The sequence below is a fragment of the Bufo gargarizans genome, chromosome 4 (assembly GCF_014858855.1).
Source record: "Bufo gargarizans isolate SCDJY-AF-19 chromosome 4, ASM1485885v1, whole genome shotgun sequence".
NCBI classification, from domain to species: Eukaryota; Metazoa; Chordata; class Amphibia; order Anura; family Bufonidae; genus Bufo; species Bufo gargarizans.
In genome coordinates this window covers 496482892-496505553 of record NC_058083.1, presented here as the reverse complement: position 1 = coordinate 496505553, position 22662 = coordinate 496482892, and the positions used below count along the sequence as shown (strand labels likewise).

At 43.3% G+C, this 22662-nt stretch overlaps 1 protein-coding gene across 1 annotated transcript in view; it reads left to right on the top strand.

Annotated features, from left to right (window-relative positions):
* CAMKMT (calmodulin-lysine N-methyltransferase) overlaps positions 1-22055 on the top strand; it is a 471234-nt gene extending 449179 nt beyond the window's left edge. Inside the window, exon 11 of the mRNA XM_044291474.1 lies at positions 21872-22055. Within this exon, the coding sequence (XP_044147409.1) occupies positions 21872-21946 (75 nt within the window). The 3' untranslated portion in view covers positions 21947-22055. The remainder of the gene's footprint in view (positions 1-21871) is intronic.
* Positions 22056-22662: the final 607 nt, after the last annotated feature.

Sequence of the window (22662 nt, the reverse complement as noted above, 5' to 3'; positions counted from 1 at the left end):
CGAAATTCCGGCGGCCGAAAATATCGGCCGAAAATGGGCCTAATCCATTTCGGCCGATATTGGTACATATCGGCAGAAAATAGCGGGGAGGGACTGGGAGGAGGAGCTGGGGGCCGGTGCGTTCACTGTGCTCCGGCCCCCAGCTCCAGTAGTTATAAAATGTGTACAATTAATATGGATTCTATTCATGAGGCCCCCTCTGCAGTAGAACATTCAATATAGCCACATCCTACTCACAGGGCTGTTATCTTAATGCTGGCCGGCCGGGCAGACGAGCGGCAGCGTCACGACTGACGTCATGTGCCCGGCCTACTTTCTGAATGAAGGAGGCGGCGCAGGCATGTGACGTCAGTCGTGACGCTGCCACTCGTCTGCCCGGCCGGCCAGCATTAAGATAACAGCCCTGTGAGTAGGATGTGGCTATATTGAATGTTCTACTGCAGAGGGGGCCTCATGAATAGAATCCTTATTAATTGTACACATTTTATAACTAGTCTGTACTGGAGCGGCAATGGGGGGGGGGGTCTGTGGATGGCACTGTTATGGGGTGGGTGGGGGTCTGTGGATGGCACTGTTATGAGGTGGGGGGGTCTGTGGATGGCACTGTTATGAGGTGGGGGGTCTGTGGATGGCACTGTTATGGGGTGGGGGGGTCTGTGGATGGCACTGTTATGGGGTGGGGGGGTCTGTGGATGGCACTGTTATGGGGTGGGTGGGGGTCTGTGGATGGCACTGTTATGAGGTGGGTGGGGGTCTGTGGATGGCACTGTTATGGGGTGGGTGGGGGTCTGTGGATGGCACTGTTATGAGGTGGGGGGGTCTGTGGATGGCACTGTTATAAATATCATTAAAAAAAAAAGTATTTTAAAAGTATTTGGGCAAAAAGGCAGTTTCGGTTTTCGGTCAAGGGCATCCTGAATTTTCGGTTTCAGTTTCGGACCAGAATTTTCATTTCGATGCACCCCTAGTTAGCTCATATATATATATAATACAGATAGTTAGTGGGAGATAGTCAGTGTAGGTTATATCCTGATATAGTGTAGCTGATAGGTTCCAGTGCAGGGTGTTAGTGTCATGTCTGGGTCATGGTCTGGTGGTAGTGGACCGTGACACTTTTGCCGTGCATGCTTGTTGCCGGTGGCTACGTGTTGTTTTAGCATGTTTGGACACTTCCCCTTTAAGTTTGGTGTTTCTTCCCATTTTGGTGTGTACGGGGTTAAGGTGTGCAAGGTGGAGCTGGGTGGGGCCTCATGGCTCTTATGTTGGAGTTGTGAGCAGGAGGTCAGTGGTAGGTCTGAGTATGTGTATGAGTAGGAGCTCCTTGAATGTCTGTGAGGGCCTCCTTGTGGAACATACTGTCATGGTGGGGAGTGGGGGAAAACTCTCCACCGTACAATGTAGGGAATTAGAGAAAGCAACTAGGCTTCTCCTGACCAACAGGACACAAACTGTAATCTATAGACTGGGTGCGGCAGGAAAATGGATGTGCAATGTGCATGTGAGAGATATTGCTCTGCTGTCCATACGTACATGCTACAGGCATAGTGCTGTGATGTCACAACTATACTTAGTGCACCAATCAGTAATATCTACTCAGACCTGATAAAATGTGAAGTTGCATGTATTGCGCAAAAAATGTGCGCATCATTAGTGCCGATTTACGCAATTGCGAATATATTGAGGCACTCTATCTGCATATAAAGCTATTGTTCTGCCATGCATGCGAAATGTGATCAAGAACAGTGCTGTAATGTAAAATTACTTACAGTGATCAGGAGTTCTTCCTCACAGTCCCGAAAGTTGCTGCCAACCATATTCTCCAGTCTCAGGAAACTCCTAGCAGCTTGAAAAATGTAGCAAAGGTGAGCCACGCTCAATAAGTGCATATTACATTGCGCGTTTTTCGCAATCAAGAAAATAATGACTGGAGATAACGAATTCTAGACTTTGCGAATTTATGGTGAATATTAGGCCCAAAATTTGCTAAATATCGTGAAAATGAATATTGCCTATTCTGCTCATCACTAATAACAAGATGTGGCATCTATTATTAGGCCTAGTGGTTAGTGCGAAAACTGCAGTATTTTCTTTTTTTTTTTAAGAGAGAGACATAGAAAATTTAAAATAACCACCAAAAATTCTTTAAAAATATGTTTAACATAAAAACTTGATTTTAACAATGTCATTTTCTTTCGACACATTCCCTTTAAACAAGGTTTTCTAAGAAAAAACACAGTGGCGCAACCTAGGGCGTTGCCTCAATATAGCGGAGGAGTGTGTGATAAATTCTGCTCACCTTGGGCCATGGTGCTAGGAGCACAACAGTCTTGTGGACACGTAGATAATTGGGGCTGAAGCCTGAGGTCCGTCCTTGTAAATCAGGAGTTGGTACTGGGAAAAAGGATTGTATCAGGAGCTGCCGAGGATAGAAAATCTTGAGGCGTAGTCTTTTTGACCGTTTATTATCAGTGTAAAAGCAACGCGTTTCCGGACTTGACTCGTCCCTTCTTCACGCATTGCACAACAGAACACAAACATATGTGCACACAACAGAGAACTACCGCCTTGGTCCGTAAGTCACAGGTCAAGGGTGGTGGAATAAATTCATAATATTTTGAAATCAGGTGGCACTTCACCATCTCTGTGCTTGAGGGCATGATTGTGCTGAAGTGTGCCAGGATGGACGCCTTCAGAGTGAGCTCACTACCAAGACACTCCCTCCTCTATGGCGTGATACATATTCCCCTTTCACGTCACAGTGTATCTATTCCACATCAGACTCAATACTTTCTTTAGGCATGAATTTATTACTTGAATACAGTTCAGCTCAATCCTCACCTTTTTTTTTCCAAGTCCAGGCACTTCCCGCGCTCACATGGGGTGGATTTATTATTTTCTTTCTTTTTATATATTTATTAAATTTTTTTCAAATTCACATTGAAATTGTATCCAAATCAATTATATAACTAACCTATTCAATTCATGAAGGGCCATCAAATAAAAAAAAAAATTGAATTTTTTCCACCACCATTGACCTGTGACCCAGTCTCACCCCTGTTGTGTGAATATATATATACTTGTGTATGCTTAGTATTGTGTAAAGCCTGAAGAAGGGACTAGTCCTGTACCGAAACGTGGTGCTTTTACACTGATAATAAACAGTCAAAGAGACTACGTCTCAAGGTTTCTATCCTCGGCAGCACTGGGCACAGTCCTTTTTCCAGCACAAATTCCCTTTAAAGGGGTTTTCCTACAACTATTTGACGATCGGCTTGCTATATCATTGATTGGTGCTCGTTAAATACAGAAATCTGCTGTCTGAGTAAATCGACATAGTGACTGAGCCATCTTATTAGGTAACATGTACCATAATTCCTACATTAAGAGTGTTTTTCACAAATATAGTCAAAGATGTTGCGGATAGACTCCCTTGCATGGGGCAGAGGGGCCTTTGGATTGTTACTGTAACTTCTTCACCCCCTATACTTACTAGCCCAAATGCAATGCAAAGGACCATGGGAGCAAAAATAAAACTTGTAGAAGAAGTTATAGTAATATGTAGCCTGTACATTGATAAGCATATTCACCATGCTGCTATTTGGAGCACGGGGTATTGACCATAGTGGCCTAGATATCTGTATTTCTATGGTCGCTCGCCACTAGTTGTTTCCATTGTACTGTTTTATCTCTTAGAAAGAAGCAGCATATATTGATTCTTAACAGTTTCCCTTGGGAGAGTTTTCTATTTATCCACCGTCCTGCAACCTTTACGTAAGAGTATAGACCCTGTATACCCCCCTACTGGCTAAAGTAATGGGAATCTGTAGTGACTAACACATACCGTGGTATATACCGAAGCGCACGAGTAATAAACAGTACAACCGCAAATAAAGGGGGTCAGTCAGCACATCCCAATGTGCAGGTGCACACTGTCATGGCTAGAAACATACAGGAAAAAAAGACAATGCAGCAGCACTCATTATAGAAAACTTTCTGGTGCTAATACTACGCTTATTTTGCAAATTTAAGATTCTTGGCAAATACTTTTTGTACAAAATTATTTGGGCCCGTCTGCCAAACGTCACGGCGATCTCTATAAGACGGGAACCTAACACTAAATCCTACCTGGTATGTGCCATTATGGCCACCATAAAATTCAGGGAGTGCAGGTTCCACATGCATGCTGCGTCCACTCTGCTTTTTACCATTTTTGGTGCCATAACGGCCTCCATTAAATCCAGGAATGCAGGTACCAACATGCATGCTGAGCCCACTCTATACCCCTGGTGCCAAATGGCTTCCAATAAATACAATGAGAGCAGACTACAGCTTTATTCTTACTCCAATTAAAATCAGCCTATGGGACATACAGGCTGGTCAGGGGTGCAAGACCAACTGGAGTGCCACACCTCCAGCTCCAGTACAACTACAAACAAAGGGGGTCAGTCAGCACATCCCAAGGTGCACGCTGCCGTGGCTAGAAACATACAGGGAAAAAGACGATGCGGTAGCACTCTGCAAACACAAATAAAGTACAATTATGCCATAATAATTTTGTACAAAAAGTATTTGCCAAGAATTTCAAATTTGCTAAATAAGCGTAGCATTAGCACCAGAAAGTTTTCTATATTTATGGCATTATTGTACTTTATTTGTATTTGCAGAGTGCTGTTGCATTTATTTATTTTTTTCTAGTAATAAACAGTTCATAACGCTCATAGCCCCAGTAGGTCAGTGTTAACACACTCAAATCTACAGAATCTCAGGGCCTCGCACTTCAAAAATTCTACATTTATTACAATATTTTGCTATATATTTTTTATTACAGCCATTTGCCGTAGTGGTAATAATACATCGGGGGATGCAGGGCGATTATTGGATAAATAAAGTCATTGCTAGCGTGAAATCGGCACCCACCAGTAATGTCCTTCATTTATGACTTGGTTTTGGATATTGTCATTACTTCATAAAGCCAAGTGCCAATACACTTATTAATATGACAGCTATAATCAATACGCACTTTCATAGGAATGCACTGCTGCGTGGACTGCCAGAACACGTAGGAGATTGCTGATGTTTACTTGAAGAAATGTGGTTGTTGTGTTTGTTTTTTGCTGGCCTAGATTTTTTTTAACTCAATTTTGAAAAAAAAATATCTTTAAAGGGATTGTCAAATTTTTGCAGCTGTGATTTTTTCTATTTTTAGATTTTATTCACCTATTCAGTTAGCCCAAGCCCACCCATTCACACATCCCAGTATCTCCCCTGTGCGCACCTAACTGCCCGTGACGTCACTAATGCCCTTCCCATCTCTACTGCTGACATTGCTTCCCTGCTTTTTCCTTGGCCTGCTTGTCACAGTGTCTATAGTAAGGGCATCAGCCTTACTATACTTGCTGCGCATGCGCAGCGCTGCTGGTATCTTTACTGTGGGAGCTCCGCCATCTCGCAGTGAAGATACCAGCGGTCGCTGTGCATGCGCAGCAAGTATAGTGAGGCCGATGCCTTTACTATACACTGTGATGAATAGGCCAAGGCAGACATCAGGGAGGTGACATCACCAGCAGAGGGGGCAGGGCATCGGTGACGTTGCAGGCAGTTAGGAACGCACGGGAGAGTTACTGGGTTCTGTTAATGGGCGGGCTTGGACTCACTGAATAGGCGGTCTTAGAGAGTTTGGAAAGTCCTGCTGGACACTTTGCACCCTAATTTGTATAATGAATAAACACTGTTTTCTCAAAAAGGAAATGACAAATAAATATCAAAGATATGTTTTAAACCAAGTCTGCATGCACACCGGCTTGGTAGCATTACTTATGTGGGTCAAATGTTGGTGACAGATTCCTTTTAAAGTGGTTACATATCCCCAATTTCACCCCGGCAGCCCCCTTGACTTGAGCATCGGAGCAGTTCATACTCCGATGCTCTCCTTTGCCCTGCGATAAATTGTGCAAGGCAAAGGCATTTTCTGGAGATCCGGTGACGAACTGGGCTGCCAGGCGTAGGCTTCCGTCCAGCAGTGAGCCCGGTGATGTCACCGGCACTAATGGGCGGGCTTTAGCGCTGCTCTTGCCCGCAAAACGGCTAGGGCAGAGCTACAGCACGCCCATCAGAGCCGGTGATGTCACTGAACACAATGCTGGGCAGAAGCCTCCGTCCGGCAGTGTGTTATTGTAAATAAAAGAGCCCTTGCCCTGCGCGATTTAGCACAGGGCAAGGGAGCGCATTGGAACATGATATTCTCCGATGCCAGCCTCAGGGGGGCTGCCTGGGTGAAATTATGGGTATGTCCGGGTTCAGCTCTGAACCCGGACAACCCCTTTAAATCATTAGAATGACTTAATATGATAAAAATCGCAATTCCCCACTGCTCTCTCTCTCTGAAGCTTACTGGCTTCTAGTTCCATGTCTCTCTCGACCTGCAGGAAATGCATGCTTAGCCAATCACTGGTCACAGCAGTGACCAACCAGCCCAATGGGGACCTGGTAAGCGTCAGGACAGAAGCGATTAATGATCAAGTGAGTATCCGTTTTCTTTATTTTGTAATGCTATCTTGACCCATTTATAAAAATAATTATATCAATCTGACAGCCGCTTTGATATACCAACAGAATTATTTTTAATCATTTTTCATATTAAAAGTGCAGATTTCTGTAGTATATTGTAATATGTAATCGATACAATTGTCAAAATTATGTTCTGACTAAAACCCTACAACATCCCCACCCCCTACCCCCCAGCTGTTCCTATTAACTTCAGTGGGATCTGTGCTGCAGTAACCGGCTCTGCCCACTACATAGTGGATGGACATGTGCATTTCTGGTGCCAATTTTAAGCATTGGAACTACAGAAAAACAGCTGATAGACAGAGGTGTCGGACATCTGCCAATCTAATATTGATGACCAATCCTAGGGATAGCTCACCAGTTGTTACATCCTAGAGAACCCCTTTAAAGGGCATCTGTCAGCAGATTTGTACCTATGACACTGACCTGTTACATGTGCGCTTGGCAGCTGAAGGCATCTGTGTTGGTCCCTTGTTCATATGTGCCCACATTGCTGAGAAGAAAACACAGATGTCATCAGCTGCCAAGCACACATGCCACATGGTTTGAAAACTGCTGACAGATGCCCTTTAAAGTCACAGCTTGAGCATTCAGAGTGGACAGTGGAACGTGATCCTGAAGAACCATTTTCTACCTGCCTTGGATCATCTTGACAAAATATGGGATAGAATAGCTGCTCTCCAATTCAATGATAATGGCTCATTCGATGTGATCGGGTGGTCCTGATAAAGGGCCATTCCACAAGTTCACTCTCCACAGCCCAATCTGTATGCTTATGCCTTGAAATATAAAAATTGGGTTAGATGTGCTTCTGCTGTATCGATACATATGGGTCATATGGGACACCAATATTTGGAATTTGGCGATTCATTTATTTTAACAGATATGGGGTTCTCGGTCAAAGAGAAAATATCCCTCAACTTTAGTGGAATAAGGAGATTATATAGATGTAGGGGTGTAGAATGCAGCAATCATATTACTGAAAACCCAGACCCACCCTGCAAGGACCATATGTAGACCATGATATAGGGCCTGTTTATATAATATTAGCAGCAATTGATTCTGTTTTATGTTCCTTTTTTACATTTCATCAGACAAACGACATGGGGGGAAGACTTTTCAATAGGGCACTTTCATATTGTTGCATTAAACCCTTCCTTATGTCTTTAAGTAGTCCCATCTCTTAACCAATTTAACCCATTCTCTCATTCCTGTAGTTCCCACATCCTCCACTGGTTTCTGTACTTCCTTGTCCCACTCAGCAAAAGACGTGTTATGCTGCATCCAGTCACTGGCTGTCACAGGTTACCGCTGCAGGCAGTGATTGGCTGCAATGTCACATTTCCACATCTAGTGGCTCCAGGAAGTAAAGAGACTGACGAGGGAACCAGAAAGGCTCTATCCACTGTGAAGTCTCCAGCACTGGTGGCAGCCCAAAGCAGCTGATCAGTGGGGGTGCCGTGTGACAGACCCTCACTTATCTGATATTGATGACCTATCTTGATTACAGACCATCTTTATCTCAGTACTGGAAAACTCCTTTAATGGCTTCCTAAGAAATTGAAACGCTTGATTGTCTGAGATGGAAATGTGTCTGGGGACGGACTGATACTAGTTCATCTCAATAAATTAAAATATCATCGACAAATTAATTAATTTCTATGACTCAATTCAAAAAGTGAAACGCATATATTATACAGATTGATAACACAGAGTAATTTATTTTAAAGGGAATCTGTCACCTGGTTTGAGCATATTAAGCTGTCACCATTGGCATGTACAATAAACTACCTTCTTTCCTGCAGTGGTTTTTTGTGATATGCAAATGAACCTCAAAGGTGCCCAGAGGGGCGTTATTCTTCTTCTCTCTAGCCCAGTAACGCCCCCCAGCAGTGCCCAGCCCGCCTTAATTTCGAGCCCAAGCACACCTCCTCTTTATAAAATATCGTACCACAGCCGAGGTGAATGGCGGCGCCCCCTCCACTACGTCAACTAATACATTCAAGCTACACCCCTGGCTTCTTTCTTTCGGCCGCCAGAAATCTTGCGCAAGCGCAGTACCGCTGACTGCCTGTGCGATCAAATAGCTCCTGAGGGCAACAGCTTCAAAAATGTCACTCGGCACCTCGGCTGTGGGACGTTATTTAATAACGAGGAGACGTGCTTGGGCTCGAAATTAAGGCGGGCTGGGCACTGCAGGGGGGGCATTACTGGGAAGAGATGAAGAATAACGCCCCTCTGGGCACCTTCAAGGTTCATATGCATATCACAAAAAGTGCTTTTTTTTATCAAAATGAAACCATGAAGAGAAGAAAGAAGACCACTGCAGGAAAGAAGGTAGTTTATTGTACATGCCAATGGTGACAGCTTAATATGCTCAAACCAGGTGACAGATTCCCTTTAAGCGTATATTTCTATTAATGATGATGATTATGGCTTACAGCTAATGAAATCTTAAAGGGGTTGTCCGGGATCAATAATTTTTTTTTTTTAAGTGTACTCACTGTCAACAGGTGATTCTAGGTCCCCCCATATGTTTTAAGGTATTTTCGCCATTTCTAAACGGCTCCGACAGTCCCCCACGCACTGTTTACATCTCTGTTTATTTTTGTCTAACTTCCTGCCGCTCTGCACTGTGGGTCCCAGTGCAGCGCGGCATCACGTGCATTCAGACGACTCTCCTCTCTGCTGTGACTCCGCCCCCTCATTGTTATTCCGCCTCCTGCCGCACATCGCCATGTCCTCCATGCATCCGCCCCCCTTGAATCATATTCAGCCTCCTGCCGCACATTTTTCTCCCCCCCCCCCTTAGTAACGCCCCCAAATTCCTCCTGTCCTCCGAGTATTGCTTCTATCTCCAGCCTGCCGTCCCATTTGCCTGCATTGGAGGCGTTTACTATGCTAATTAGCATAGTTCCCTTGCCTCCATTGTGAACACGCCCTGCCCGGTGACGTCACTGGACCGGAAGGGCGTGGCTTAGCGCGATCTGTTGCCGAGTGCTCTGCATAATGCCTGCGGCTGATGGTGACGTCACCGGGCTCCCTGCGAAGCGGAAGAAGCAGCTTCGCTCTGCAGAAGGGACCCGGTACGTCATTGAATGTGAGAAAAGACTCACTTCCGGCTGAAGATTTGACTAATGAATACAGGGCATCAGAAAAGTATGGGGAAGGTAGGACAGTCATGTAGAAGATACTTATGTCCTTGTTAAACAATTAAACCTAAGTCCCCAATCCCGGACAACCCCTTTAAAAGTCAGTATTTCAGAAAATTTGAATATTGTGAAAGATTTCAATATTGTAAACTCATGGTGTCACACTCTAATCAGCTAATCAACACAAAACACCTAAAGGTTTCCTAAGCCTTTAAATGGTCCATCAGTCTGGTTTAGTAGGTTAAACAATCATGGTGAAGACTGCTTACTTGATAGTTGTCCAGAAGACAGTCATGACACCCTCCACAAGGAAGGTAAACCATAAACGGTCATTGCCAAAGATGCTGGCTGTTCACAGAGTGCTGTGTCCAAGCTTATTAATGAAAAGTTGAATGAAAGGAAAAGTGTGGTAGAAAAAGTTGCACAAGATACCGGGATAACCACAGCCTTGACAGGAATGTCAAGAAAAGGCCATTCAAGAATTTGGGGGAGATTCACAAGGAGTGGACTGCGGCTGGAGTCAGTGCTTCAAGAGCCAGCACACACAGACATATCCAGGACATGGGATACAGCTGTCGCATTCCTTGCGTCAAGCCACTTATGACCCCGAGGCAATGTCAGAAGAGTCTTGCCTGGGCTAAAGTGAAAAAGGACTGGACTGTTTGCTCAGTGCTCCAAGTTCCTGTTTTCAGATGAAAGTACATTTTGCATTTTACTTGGAAATCAAGATTCCAGAGTCTGGAGGAAGAGTGGAAAGGCACACAATCCAAGTTGCTTGAGGTCCAGTATGAAGTTTCCACAGTCAGTGATGGTTCGTGGAGACATGTCATCTGCTGGTGTTGGTCCACTGTGTTAAATCAAGTCCAACGTCAGCGCAGACGTCTACCAGAAAATTTTAGAGCACTTCATGCTTCCCTTTGCTGACAAGTTTTATGGAGATACCGATTTTAATAACCACAGTATCACTGTGCTTGTTTGGCCAGGACACTCCCCTGACCTACACCCCATAGAGAATATATGGCGTATTGTCAAGAGGAAGATGAGAGACACCAGACCGTACAATGCAGACGAGCTGAAGGCCGCTATCAAAGCAACCTGGTCTTCCATAACATCTCAGCAACGCCACAGGCTGATCGCCTCCATGCCACGATGCATTGATTCAGTAATTCATACAAAAGGATCCCTGACTAAGGCCTCTTTCACACGAGCGTGTCCGGATGTGTCGCGGCAAACCCGCGCGAGTAGGTACCCAATTGCAGTCAGTTTTGACAGCGATTGTGTTCCATGGTGATGGATCATGTGACGGACCATGTGATGAGCATAGTGACGTCATCAAAGGTCCTATTCCCCACAGAACAAGACAGAAGAGATGCCGGCTGCGCGAACAAGTGGATTAAAGTGAGTTAAATTATTTTTATTTATTTTTTAACCGCTCCAGCCCTATTGTACTATGCATTCTGTATTCAGAATGCTATTATTTTCCCTTATAAACATGTTATATGGGAAAATAATAAAGATCGGGTCCCCATCCCGATTGACTCCTAGCAACCGTGCGTGAAAATCGCACCGCATCCGCACTTGCTTGCGGATTCTTGTGATTTTCACGCAGCCCCATTCACTTCTATGGGGCCTGCGTTGCGTGACAAATGCACAAAATAGAGCATGCTGCGATTTTCACGCAACGCACAAGTGATGCGTGAAAATCACCGCTCATGTGCACAGCCCCATTGAAATGAATGGGTCGGGATTCAGTGCGAGTGCAATGCGTTTAACTCACGCATTGCACCCGCGCGGAAAACTCGCCCGTGTGAAAGGGGCCTAAGTATAGAGTACAAATACCCGTCATACTTTTCAGTAGGCCAACATTTCTGCGTAAAAAAAGTCATTTTTTAATTGGTCTTATATAATATTTTAATTGTCTGCATTACTAACTTTTGGGTTTTCATTAGCTGTAAGCCATAATCATCAACATTAAAGGAAATGAAACGCTTGAAATAGATCACTCTGTGTGTAATGAATCTATAGACTATATGAGTTTCACTTTTTGAATTGAATTACTGAAATAAATTAACCTTTTGAAGATATTCTAATTTATTGAGATGCACTAGTATGTTGAGACTGGAACAACACCAGAATGAATGCCTGGAGTATGATGCGTGCGTGCTGCCGTGTTACGTATTTCAACATATTCAGTATTTCAGATAATTCTTAGGCGTTAATTGTGATGATAATTGTTAATAGATATGTTGGCGCACAGTCTGGCTGTATAGACACGCTGATACAAAAGCAGTCGCTGTCTTTTCTTGAGGGAAGCTAGATCTTATATCATGTATGGAGCCGTTTTATTTGATCCGGGTGCACTCGGCACAAATGATTAATTAGCGGCGAACAATAGACTGCAAAGTTTTGGCACATAAAATAAAGGGAAAAAATCATGTTGCTATCAGCCCTCCATATCTACACAGTGCTAATTGAATGCATCTATTAATTAGTTTTTATACAGTTATTAAAGATAATAAGCACGTTGAATAGAAAGCGTCTAATCTCTTCTTTTTTTCTTCAGTCTGCCCAGAAATATACTGTACATATAAAGAATAGCTCTGTACATCCCAGATCATCAAGTGCAATTATGTTAAGTTCAAGATATTTTACATTGTGCAATTCCCTTTGTTGCACAGAGTTTATTGTTACAAAAAAGGATGATTACATGTGAGATTCATTAAAGGGGTTTCAAGGGGTTTAGGGATAAAAAAAAGATTTTTTCCCCCCAGAAACATTGCCACACTTGTCCATGGGCGTGTTTGGTATTGCAGCTAAGCCAAGTACACCTGAAACGAGCTGTGTTATATAAGAGATACAGCCCATGGTTAAGAATGGGACTGTTTCAGCTGTCTGGGACGGGGACCCCCCAAAAATCACAAACACTGATGTCCCAGAGACTTCCACTTACTTCTATGGAGCTGCCAGAGAAAGTGTTGAGTGATCTGCTCAGCAGTTCTATAGAAGTGGTCGGAACCCCAGCCACCAGACACTTAACCTCTATCCAGTGTATATAGGATAAGTGTTGTTAGTAGGAAAGCCCCTTTAATTGGAATCTGTCATCCAATCTTGTGCTTTTTTCTGCTGTAATACATGTGTAGTACTGCAGATTACGAGTCTAGATCACTTTTTTATGTTCCTTTTGTGACCTATTCCCCCACTGCACTTATATACAGAGTCAGGACTGCTGTGCATGCACATGAGTCCTCTTCATTGTGTTAGCACAGCACATCAGTCCTGACTGTGTATTTCAGCGTAACTGTGAGTGCTGACAGTTGGAAAATAAAAAATGGCTATGATTACATAATCATCCAGTATCATGGTGACAAATTCCCTTCAACCCCTTCAGGACACAGCCTTAATTCACCTTAAGGACCGGGCCATTTTTTGCAAATCTGACCAGTGTCACTTTAAGTGGTGATAACTTTAAAACGCTTTACTTATCCAGGCCATTCTGAGATTGTTTTTTCGTCACATATTGTACTTCATGACACTGGTAAAATGAAGTAAAAAAAAAAAAAATACCAAATTTACCAAAGATTTGTAAAAAATTGCAAATTTCCAAGATTCAATTTCTCTACTTCTATAATACATAGTAATACCTCCAAAAATAGTTATTACTTTACATTCCCCATATGTCTACTTCATGTTTGGATCATTTTGGGAATTATATTTTATTTTTGGGGGATGTTACAAGGCTTAGAAGTTTAGAAGGAAATCTAGCAATTTTTCAGAAATTTTCAAAAACCCAATTTTTAGGGACCAGTTCAGGTCTGAAGTCACCTTGTGAGGCTTACATAATAGAAACCACCCAAAAATGACCCCATCTAAGAAACTACACCCCTCAAGGTATTCAAAACTGATTTTACAAACTTTGGTAACCCTTTAGGTGTTGCACAAGAGTTATTGGCAAATGGGGATAAAATTTGAGAATCTAAATTTTTTGGCAAATTTTCTATTTTAATCCATTTTTTCCAGTAACAAAGCAAGGGTTAACAGCCAAACAAAATGCTATATTTATTGCCCCGATTCTTTAATTTGCAGAAACACCCCATATGTGGCCGTAAACTACTGTAGAGGGAAAGGTGCGTCGTATGGTTTTTGGAAGGCAGATTTTTCTGTACTGGTTTATTTACACCATGTTCCATTTGAAAAAGGACAAAACAGTTGGCTCACTTAGGTTTGACCACGCCTGGTGCTCAGGATCAAAAGAAACACCCCTAGTTCTGAATAAAATTGGTAGAAGATGGAACCGGCACTCAAAACACTTGTAATTCACGTGGAGATAAAATTATTACAATTTATTAAATGCACATGTGCATATATAGAACAAATAATAACAATATTTGCACAGATATTAATAGAAAAATGATATTTGGATCGAAAATGGTATGACAATATGAAAGGACATGGAGTTAAGATCATACAAAAATTGCTTAGAAAATCACTTGATGACATCCCACACGAGAAGCTGCACCGAAAATTTGCATAGCCAGAGGATTGCGTCATAAGTGCCAAGCCTCACATACCAAGTGAAATCAATTAAAGCGATAATGAGGAAGGTATAAAGTCGAGATCACAGAGCACACAGGTCACCCACTGAGGAAGAGACAAGGAGGTCTTGAAACGCGTCTGGTCGGAATACCTATGTGATAAGGAATCTCGACAATACATGGCCATGTACTAACACATGAAAATCTGATTGAGACTTTATCGAAAAAAGCACTATCGAAAGAAGAATTATCCTACTCACGTTTGTACCAAGCTCACGCAGGAAGCAAGACGAGATCTCGATCAAACCGGAACCAACATTGCCAGGGCGGAGAACAGCTGATCTGTGGGACGCCACAGCAAGACATTCCCGCACACCGAACGAGACAAAGTATCGGGGTACACAGTGAGTAGTGAAATTATTCGAATAGATCGATATTGCATAAGGACACAAAGCCTCCTTCACCTAGGGGTAAAACAGCGGAAATACGGCTGGGACTGTATATGACGCATTTGGCATAGCAGAATATCACAGACTGGATAGACATTTTGAATGTTATATTAGGGAAGAGCATATAAAAGAAAAGATGTACACCATCTAATCCACCATTTTATCTACCATCGGTTTGGATTTAACATATGACGCACAGAGACATTTGTAGCAACGATACAACCTATGTTGCTGACAACGGTTTAGGTCAGGCTGGGGAAACTGCTCTATCTGAGCCAACTGCGATCTAACAATCACCCCCACAGGGGAGATACGGATGCAGTGGGCTCGACCTAGCGGATCCGGTACCTGATACACCCATACTTGTGCGACCATAGAGCAATTTGCGATCCTGTATAGAATTTTATCGGTTTTATAATTTTATTGTTATTGTTATTATTTGTTCTATATATGCACATGTGCATTTAATAAATTGTAATAATTTTATCTCCACGTGAATTACAAGTGTTTTGAGTGCCGGTTCCATCTTCTGCCAATGTCCCATTTGAAGCCCCCCTGATGCACCCCTAGAGTAGAAACTCCATAAAAGTGACCCCATCTAAGAAACTACACCCCTCAAGGTATTCAAAACTGATTTTACAAACTTTGTTAACCCTTTAGGTGTTGCACAAGAGTTATTGGCAAATGGGGATGAAATTTGAGAATTAAATTTTTTGGGCAAATTTTTAATTTTAATCCATTTTTTCCAGTAAAAAAGTAAGGGTTAACAGCCAAACAAAATGCTATATTTATTGCCCTGATTCTGTAGTTTGCAGAAACACCCCATATGTGGCCGTAAACTACTGTACAGGCACACAGTAGGGCGTAGAGGGAAAGGTGCGCCGTATGGTTTTTGGAAGGCAGATTTTGCTGGACTGGTTTATTTACACCATGTCCCATTTGAAGCCCCCCTGATGCACCCCTAGAGTAGAAACTCCATAAAATTGACCGCATCTAGGAAATTACACCCCTCAAGGTATTCAAAACTGATTTTACAAACTTTGTTAACTCTTTAGGTGTTGCACAAGAGTTGTTGGTAAATGGGGATGAAATTTGAGAATTTCAATTTTTTGGCATATTTTTCATTTTAATCAAATTTTTCCAGTAACAAAGCAAGGTATAACAGCCAAACACAATGCTATATTTATTGCCCTGATTCTGTAGTTTGCAGAAACACCCCATATGTGGCCGTAAACTACTGTGCGTGCACACGGTAGGGCGTAGAGGGAAAGGTGCGCCGTGTGGTTTTTGGAAGGCAGATTTTGCTGGACTGGTTTATTTACACCATGTCCCATTTGAAGCCCCCCCCCGATGCACCCCTAGAGTAGAAACTCCATAAAAGTGACCCCATTTTGGAAACTACGGGATGTGCTTGTGTGACCACCACTCGATGACCGGCCTGATTTTGTACAGGTGGTCATAGGCAGGATCACCTCGGGGGGGACATGCTGCATTATCTGAATAATGCAGGCATTTCCGGATGGCCTCAAACCGGGAGCGTGTCATGGCCGAACTGTAAAGTAGGGTCTGGTAGAGGACGTCCCCACTCCAGTAATGCCTGACACTAGGTTTTTTGACTAGGCCCATGTGCAGCACGAGGCCCCAAAATATCCTCATCTCGGCTGCACTGACCGGGGTCCAGCCACCGGGCCTAGCCAAAAAGGAGCCCAGGTGTTGAGCAACTAACTGTTGGGCGTACAGGTTCGTCTGCTCCACCATCAGATTTACAAAGTGGTCACTGAAAAAAAGACTAAAATAGTCGTATTCAGTGAAGCCCACTGTGGGAATCTGGATTCCTGGTTGGCCTACAAAATCAGGAATCACGGGCTCAAATCGCTCTGGGGTACACCAGACAAGTTCACCGGCAGGGGGCTCCAGTGGATTTAACTGGTGGGCCAGGAAACTAGTACGAGCCCCAGAGCTGCTCGTACTAGGGTGGGCCACAGGGTCCCTAGCATGGCGGTCCCCTTGCTCCACCTTGGGGGCTCATCAACATCGCTAGATGATGAGGAGGACGCGGATGACAACAGGAAAGTGGGGTCATCCTTGTCCTCACTAGGACTCTCGGAGTCGGAGGCAAGCTGGGCGTATGCCTTCTCGGCCGAGAACATCCGGCGGGCCATAGGGGAGTGTGTGTCTGCGTGTGTGTGTGTGTGTGCGTGCGTGTTAAACTTTATTTGGTGTGTGTGTGTGTGGGGGCACGGGTGTTCGTGAACTCACCCTAAACCTATCAGACAAAAAAAAACTAACGAAAAAAAGGGCTGATCAACCGTCCGAAGCTGCAGCACCCCTGGGGGGTCTAGGGTCACACAGCTGTATTTAGGGTGATACAATCAAAAATAGCTTTTTATTTTTTTTTTTCTTCTCACTAACTTGCCTAAAATATCCCTGCCTAATCTAACCTGTCCCTAGCCTTTCCCTAATTACCTGGGCGCTGGGGCACAGATGGTGTGCTGGGACACAGATGGGGGTGCTGGGGTGATAGGAGGAGGGGGGAGCAGGGTCACTAGTGAGGTGACAGGAGGAGGGGGAAGCAGATGTCACTAGTGAGGTGACAGGAGGAGGGGGAGCAGGGTCACTAGTGAGGTGACAGGAGGAGGGGGAAGCAGATGTCACTAGTGAGGTGACAGTAGGAGGGGGGAGCAGGGTCACTAGTGGGGTGATTGGAGGAGGGGGGAGCAGGGTCACTAGTGAGGTGTCAGGAGGAGGATAGAGCAGTGTCACTATTGAGGTGACAGGAGGAGGGGGGAGCAGGGTCACTAGTGGGGTGACAGGGGGAGGGGGGAGCAGGGTCACTAGTGGGGTGACAGGGGGAGGGGGGAGCAGGGTCACTAGTGGGGTGACAGGGGGAGGGGGGAGCAGGGTCACTAGTGAGGTGACAGGGGAGGGGGGAGCAGGGTCACTAGTGAGGTGACAGGAGGAGAGGGGATTCACCGGGGACCAGTAACATGAGTCCATGGCTCCTTACCTCTCCAGCGGCCCTGTCATGTTTCCCAAGGTCCTCGGGCAGCGGGACCCTGCTCTCCTTACAACAGCCACCCCTGGAGCCGGCCCCTCCTACTTCCAGCTCCCGCCGGCTTCCCCTGCCTGACCCGACCTGTATCGCTCTGCCGCGCCTATACCAACCAATAACAAAGCTCGTTGCGCTGCCTGTGCCGTTCACAGCGCTCACTGCGCTGATGAATGTGGGGGAAAATACTTTTTTTCAGTGAGTCAAACGGACCGCATAAGGCCTCTTTCACACTTGCGTTGTCCGGATCCGGCGTGTACTCCACTTGCCGGAATTACACGCCGGATCCGGAAAAACGCAAGTGAACTGAAAGCATTTGAAGACGGATCCGTCTTCAAAATGCGTTCAGTGTTACTATGGCACCCAGGATGCTATTAAAGTCCTGGTTGCCATAGTAGGAGCGGGGGAGCGGTATACTTACAGTCCGCGCGGCTCCCAGGGCGCTCCAGAATGACGTCAGAGCGCCCCATGCGCATGGATGACGTGCCATGCAATCACGTCATCCATGCGCGTGGGGCGCCCTGACGTCACTCTGAAGCGCCCCGGGAGCCGTACGGATGGTAAGTATGCTGCTCCCCCGCTCCCCACTACACTTTACCATGGCTGCCAGGACTTTAGCGTCCCGGCAGCCATGGTAACCATTCAGAAAAAGCTAAACGTCGGATCCGGCAATGCGCCGAAACGACGTTTAGCTTAAGGCCGGATCCGGATCAATGCCTTTCAATGGGCATCAATTCCGGATCCTGCCTTGCGGCAAGTGTTCAGGATTTTTGGCCGGAGCAAAAAGCGCAGCATGCTGCGGTATTTTCTCCGGCCAAAAAACGTTCCGGTCCTGAACCGAAGACATCCTGATGCATCCTGAACGGATTTCTCTCCATTCAGAATGCATTAGGATAAAACTGATCAGGATTCTTCCGGCATAGAGCCCCGACGACGGAACTCTATGCCGGAAGAAAAGAACGCAGGTGTGAAAGAGCCCTAACGCAGCTTCGCGGGCTGGATTTGGCCCGCGAGCCGTAGGTTGGGCATCACAGCTTTAGTGAATTTGCTCCTGTTTTCTCTAGGCCAGTGTTTCCCAACCAGTGTGCCTCCAGCTGTTGCAAAACTACAACTCCCAGCATGCCTGGACAGCCTTTGGCAGTCCGGGCATGCTGGGAGTATTAGTTTTGCAACAGCTGGAGGCACACTGGTTGGGAAACACTGCTCTAGGCTGTACACTTCTGGCAAATCCCCAAAATGTCTGTCCCTATGGTCTCTTCTGAATCTCGCACATCTCCAGCTCTGAGAACCTTCAGAAACATTTCTATACATACTTTTGACAGATATTAGAAGTCCATTTATAAAATGTACTTTTGTATTCTGTACACTTTGGTTTGTTTATTCTCTAAAATGGACATGAAGATTTACCAAAGCAAATAAAAGATACTTTCAGGTCTTCAAAAAGCAAATTGCAGTTTAATTAGTTGTCTGCAATTTCTCCTTAAAATGTTTTTGTGTTGATCTTTTTTTGTGTGTGTGTGTTTATATATATATATACACACATTATTTATTTTATATATATCTACCTTATATGTTTTGCTGGAGGTTTCTAATTAATATTTTTTTTTTCTGTATAATGCCTCTGATTTACCTGTCACTGTTTCTCTTGCCCGTAAGTAAACCACGTAGTATCTTCCACTTGCATACTCATGACGCCGACTGAAGTTTATTGTATATTCCACACTTAAAGCTACAACTCATTTTATTTATTTGCGACAAGTGGCGCAGTAAAGAGCAAGTTGCCCTGGCTTCTTGTCGTCCCCATTCTGAGCTGCAATTTCTTTTCTTTTCAGTGCGCCAGTGTGTTTTGTCCAACATTGTTGTGTAAATTGTTAGCTGCGGGTCCCTTGTTCATAGGAAAGCTTTTGTTACGTTTTACATTCACGCTGATAAGTACAACTCAATATTTCTGCCTGTTTGGCAGGATTGCGTTTTCTGCCTGTACATATCCTTCATGCCTCATCTTCCCGAGGATGATTTTTGCTCCCAAAATAAGAAGAGGCGTTTTCCTTGAGGCTGCATGTTATCCTCTTATCCCTACTGTTTTGGAATAGAGCGTAACCAGCTGGAGAACTGTAAGAAGTCTGATAATGCAGCTATTTTCTGCTGTCTCGTCTTAATCTTGTTACACAAATGGTTGTGAAGAGATTCATGAATTTTAATTTTGCCCTCTGCATTAGCGCGTCATGTCACTCATACGCAGCTGCATTCTACGGGGAGATGTTTTCCCCTCCTCCTACAACAAGGGTGGGGTGGGGGGGACGAAAAATTAGTTACAATCTTGGCAGTAAAGCAAGTTACAAAAAAAAATAAAAAATCCACAGATTTAGGCAGCCACCCATGAAGCTGATTAACAGTCAGTGATCAGGAGGAACAGCTTTGCCTCTTAAACTTTTCACCTTTCATTGTTAGCTGTGAAATTTTATTTCCGTTAAAAAAAAAAAGCAAGCCTGTAATCAAAACTGTGCAATGCCACACTATATGCCGGTGCTTTTTTATTTTTTTTGTCAGACTGTGTCACAACCAGCTCTAGGAACAAGGCAGTGGGGACGGTACGTTAACACTTTTATGCCATTGTGTTTGTGTGGGTTTTTATTTCCATTGCTGGTAATTATTGTTAATATTCTGGCAAATAAGAGTTAAAATAGTGGAAAAAATAAATATATAAAAAAATAGAATAAAATTTAGTATTTGCCTATAGTGTATTTGCCTTCAACTTACCAGAGCTCTGCTATCCTGGTGTCAAGACGGCTGACTTTTCACCTCCATTTCCTTATTTAAATGCCTATCCCAAGTGCCCGATATTTCTAATCTCTGCAGAGTGTTGTTGATAATTGTGAATTGTCTTTAAGGTAAACAGTATGAAACCCACCGATTCCACCCCCCCTCCCCCCCCAATCCGGCAGCTGCTGTTCACCCGGTGGGTCTGAGCTTGCTACATCCAATTACACTGTAACCCATAAAGCTACTAATAGCAACTATATTATTGCCTCCTTAGCTGCTTTCTTCGACCTTATTCTGCGTATCAAATTGGAAAATCGCATTCTTTTCATCAGGGTTTTGTTTTACTTTACGTTTCGCCGATCTGAAACAATAAAGGTGTTTTAATTAGCGAAATGTGTTTTCTGTACAGCAGGCAATTTATTTGACATTTTACACAAAAGATATTTTCTACCAGTGCTAAACACCTACACTAAAAGGCTCGAGGCTTCTTTTTTTTTTCTTTTTTATTCAGTCGTTTTATTTTACAGCACTTTAACATGTAAAATATCTGTGTTGGCATTTTATTTCATCAGGAAATAGTTCTAGGTGAGCTAAAATGCATGTCAATTTTTTTAATATATTATTTGTATAATGACTTTGTTTCTATGAATATAAATAAAAAATAATTGACCTTTAAGGTGACAACGCATTGTGAGTAGATACATTAGAAGCTGAAGATATTATAATGGAATCAGATCACCTGTAGTCCCTGCATTATGCTTCTTGTCTGTCATGTGACTTCCCTTTCTCTCCCTCGCTTTCTCTCTCTCTCTCCAGTCGCAGCTAGAATATAACTCATTTCTATATTTAATCTCTGACCAATATACGAGCCGCTTTACGTATTTTACTCACCTGGGGGAAAACGCGAAAAGAAATCCAACTGAGATTGCTTAATACATAGATTAGTTAAATATCCAGTGCTTTTAGACACGTTTCTATAGCGCGTTATGTTATAGCCTAAAATACTAATGTTACACCATGCCCTCAAATTATCGACCTGCTTATATAGCGTTCAGTATTCTTAGTAGTAGCTTTAATAGGTCGTGTGTATTTATTATTATTATGATGATGATTATTACTATTTATTATTATTTCATTTGTAACAGCATTTTATAAATGAAGAACATTCAAAACAATATTCGGGGAAGATCTCTTCAATATTGTCTTGATCTATTGGATGTGCTATATTATATACTTTGTACCGGTATTAAAAAAAATTCTACATCAACTTTTTAATATCATTCTGGTTTATTGCATTGTGGAGAACTAGATATTCCCATATAGTACTCTCTTATCCCTTTTTTTTTTTTACTGTTTCAGATTCAGGAAGAAGATAGTGACGTTTACGACCCAGACATCCATTATCCGATATTACTCATCCTCACATCAAGATAGTGAAGTTTCATCTGCAGAAATACAATCTCACAAGTTGCTTTTTTTCTGGGCATTTCATGTTATTTTTCTTTTTTATTACACCTAAAATAAAAGTCACAATTGAAAGCAGGTTTTATAATTGTAATTTTATACTAGGTATATATATATATATATATATATATATATATATATTTTTTTTTTTTTTTGCATTCTCTTGTTCATTTTTCTCGACTTGCATAACCCCCCTCCGAAGACTATAAGAAATGACTGGATCAGACAAAAGCCTCATGAACTGACCATTTGTCCTGTGGACACAAAGGCTCACCCGGCCCTCGGCTCCTCCTCCTCAATTATCTGCGATTAGTCTCAGTATGTTGAGTCAAGAAGGGGGAGTAAACCGAGTGCTTATTATCTGTTTAGGTAGAAGAAGAGCACATTTAGGGCCTCTCTTAGAATGAAAAGTGAGCTCTAATCAGATCCCCAAAGAAAATGGGTGTTCTTTTCGAAATCTTACCAAAACACACCTTGTTTTATTTATGGAAATGTTGCATTCTACAGTACAGATAAATGCTATAATCAAATCAGGCAAAGCTCTCATGAATATTTACCACTGTATGTGATTACAATGTAATGTTGTTCAGTGCTCGGGTGACTATTTTGTAGGCTACAATGGCCTATTGTGAAAATTCAAATCAAAGACCTTAACGTGGGCTAAAAAAAAAAAAAATAGCAGTGTA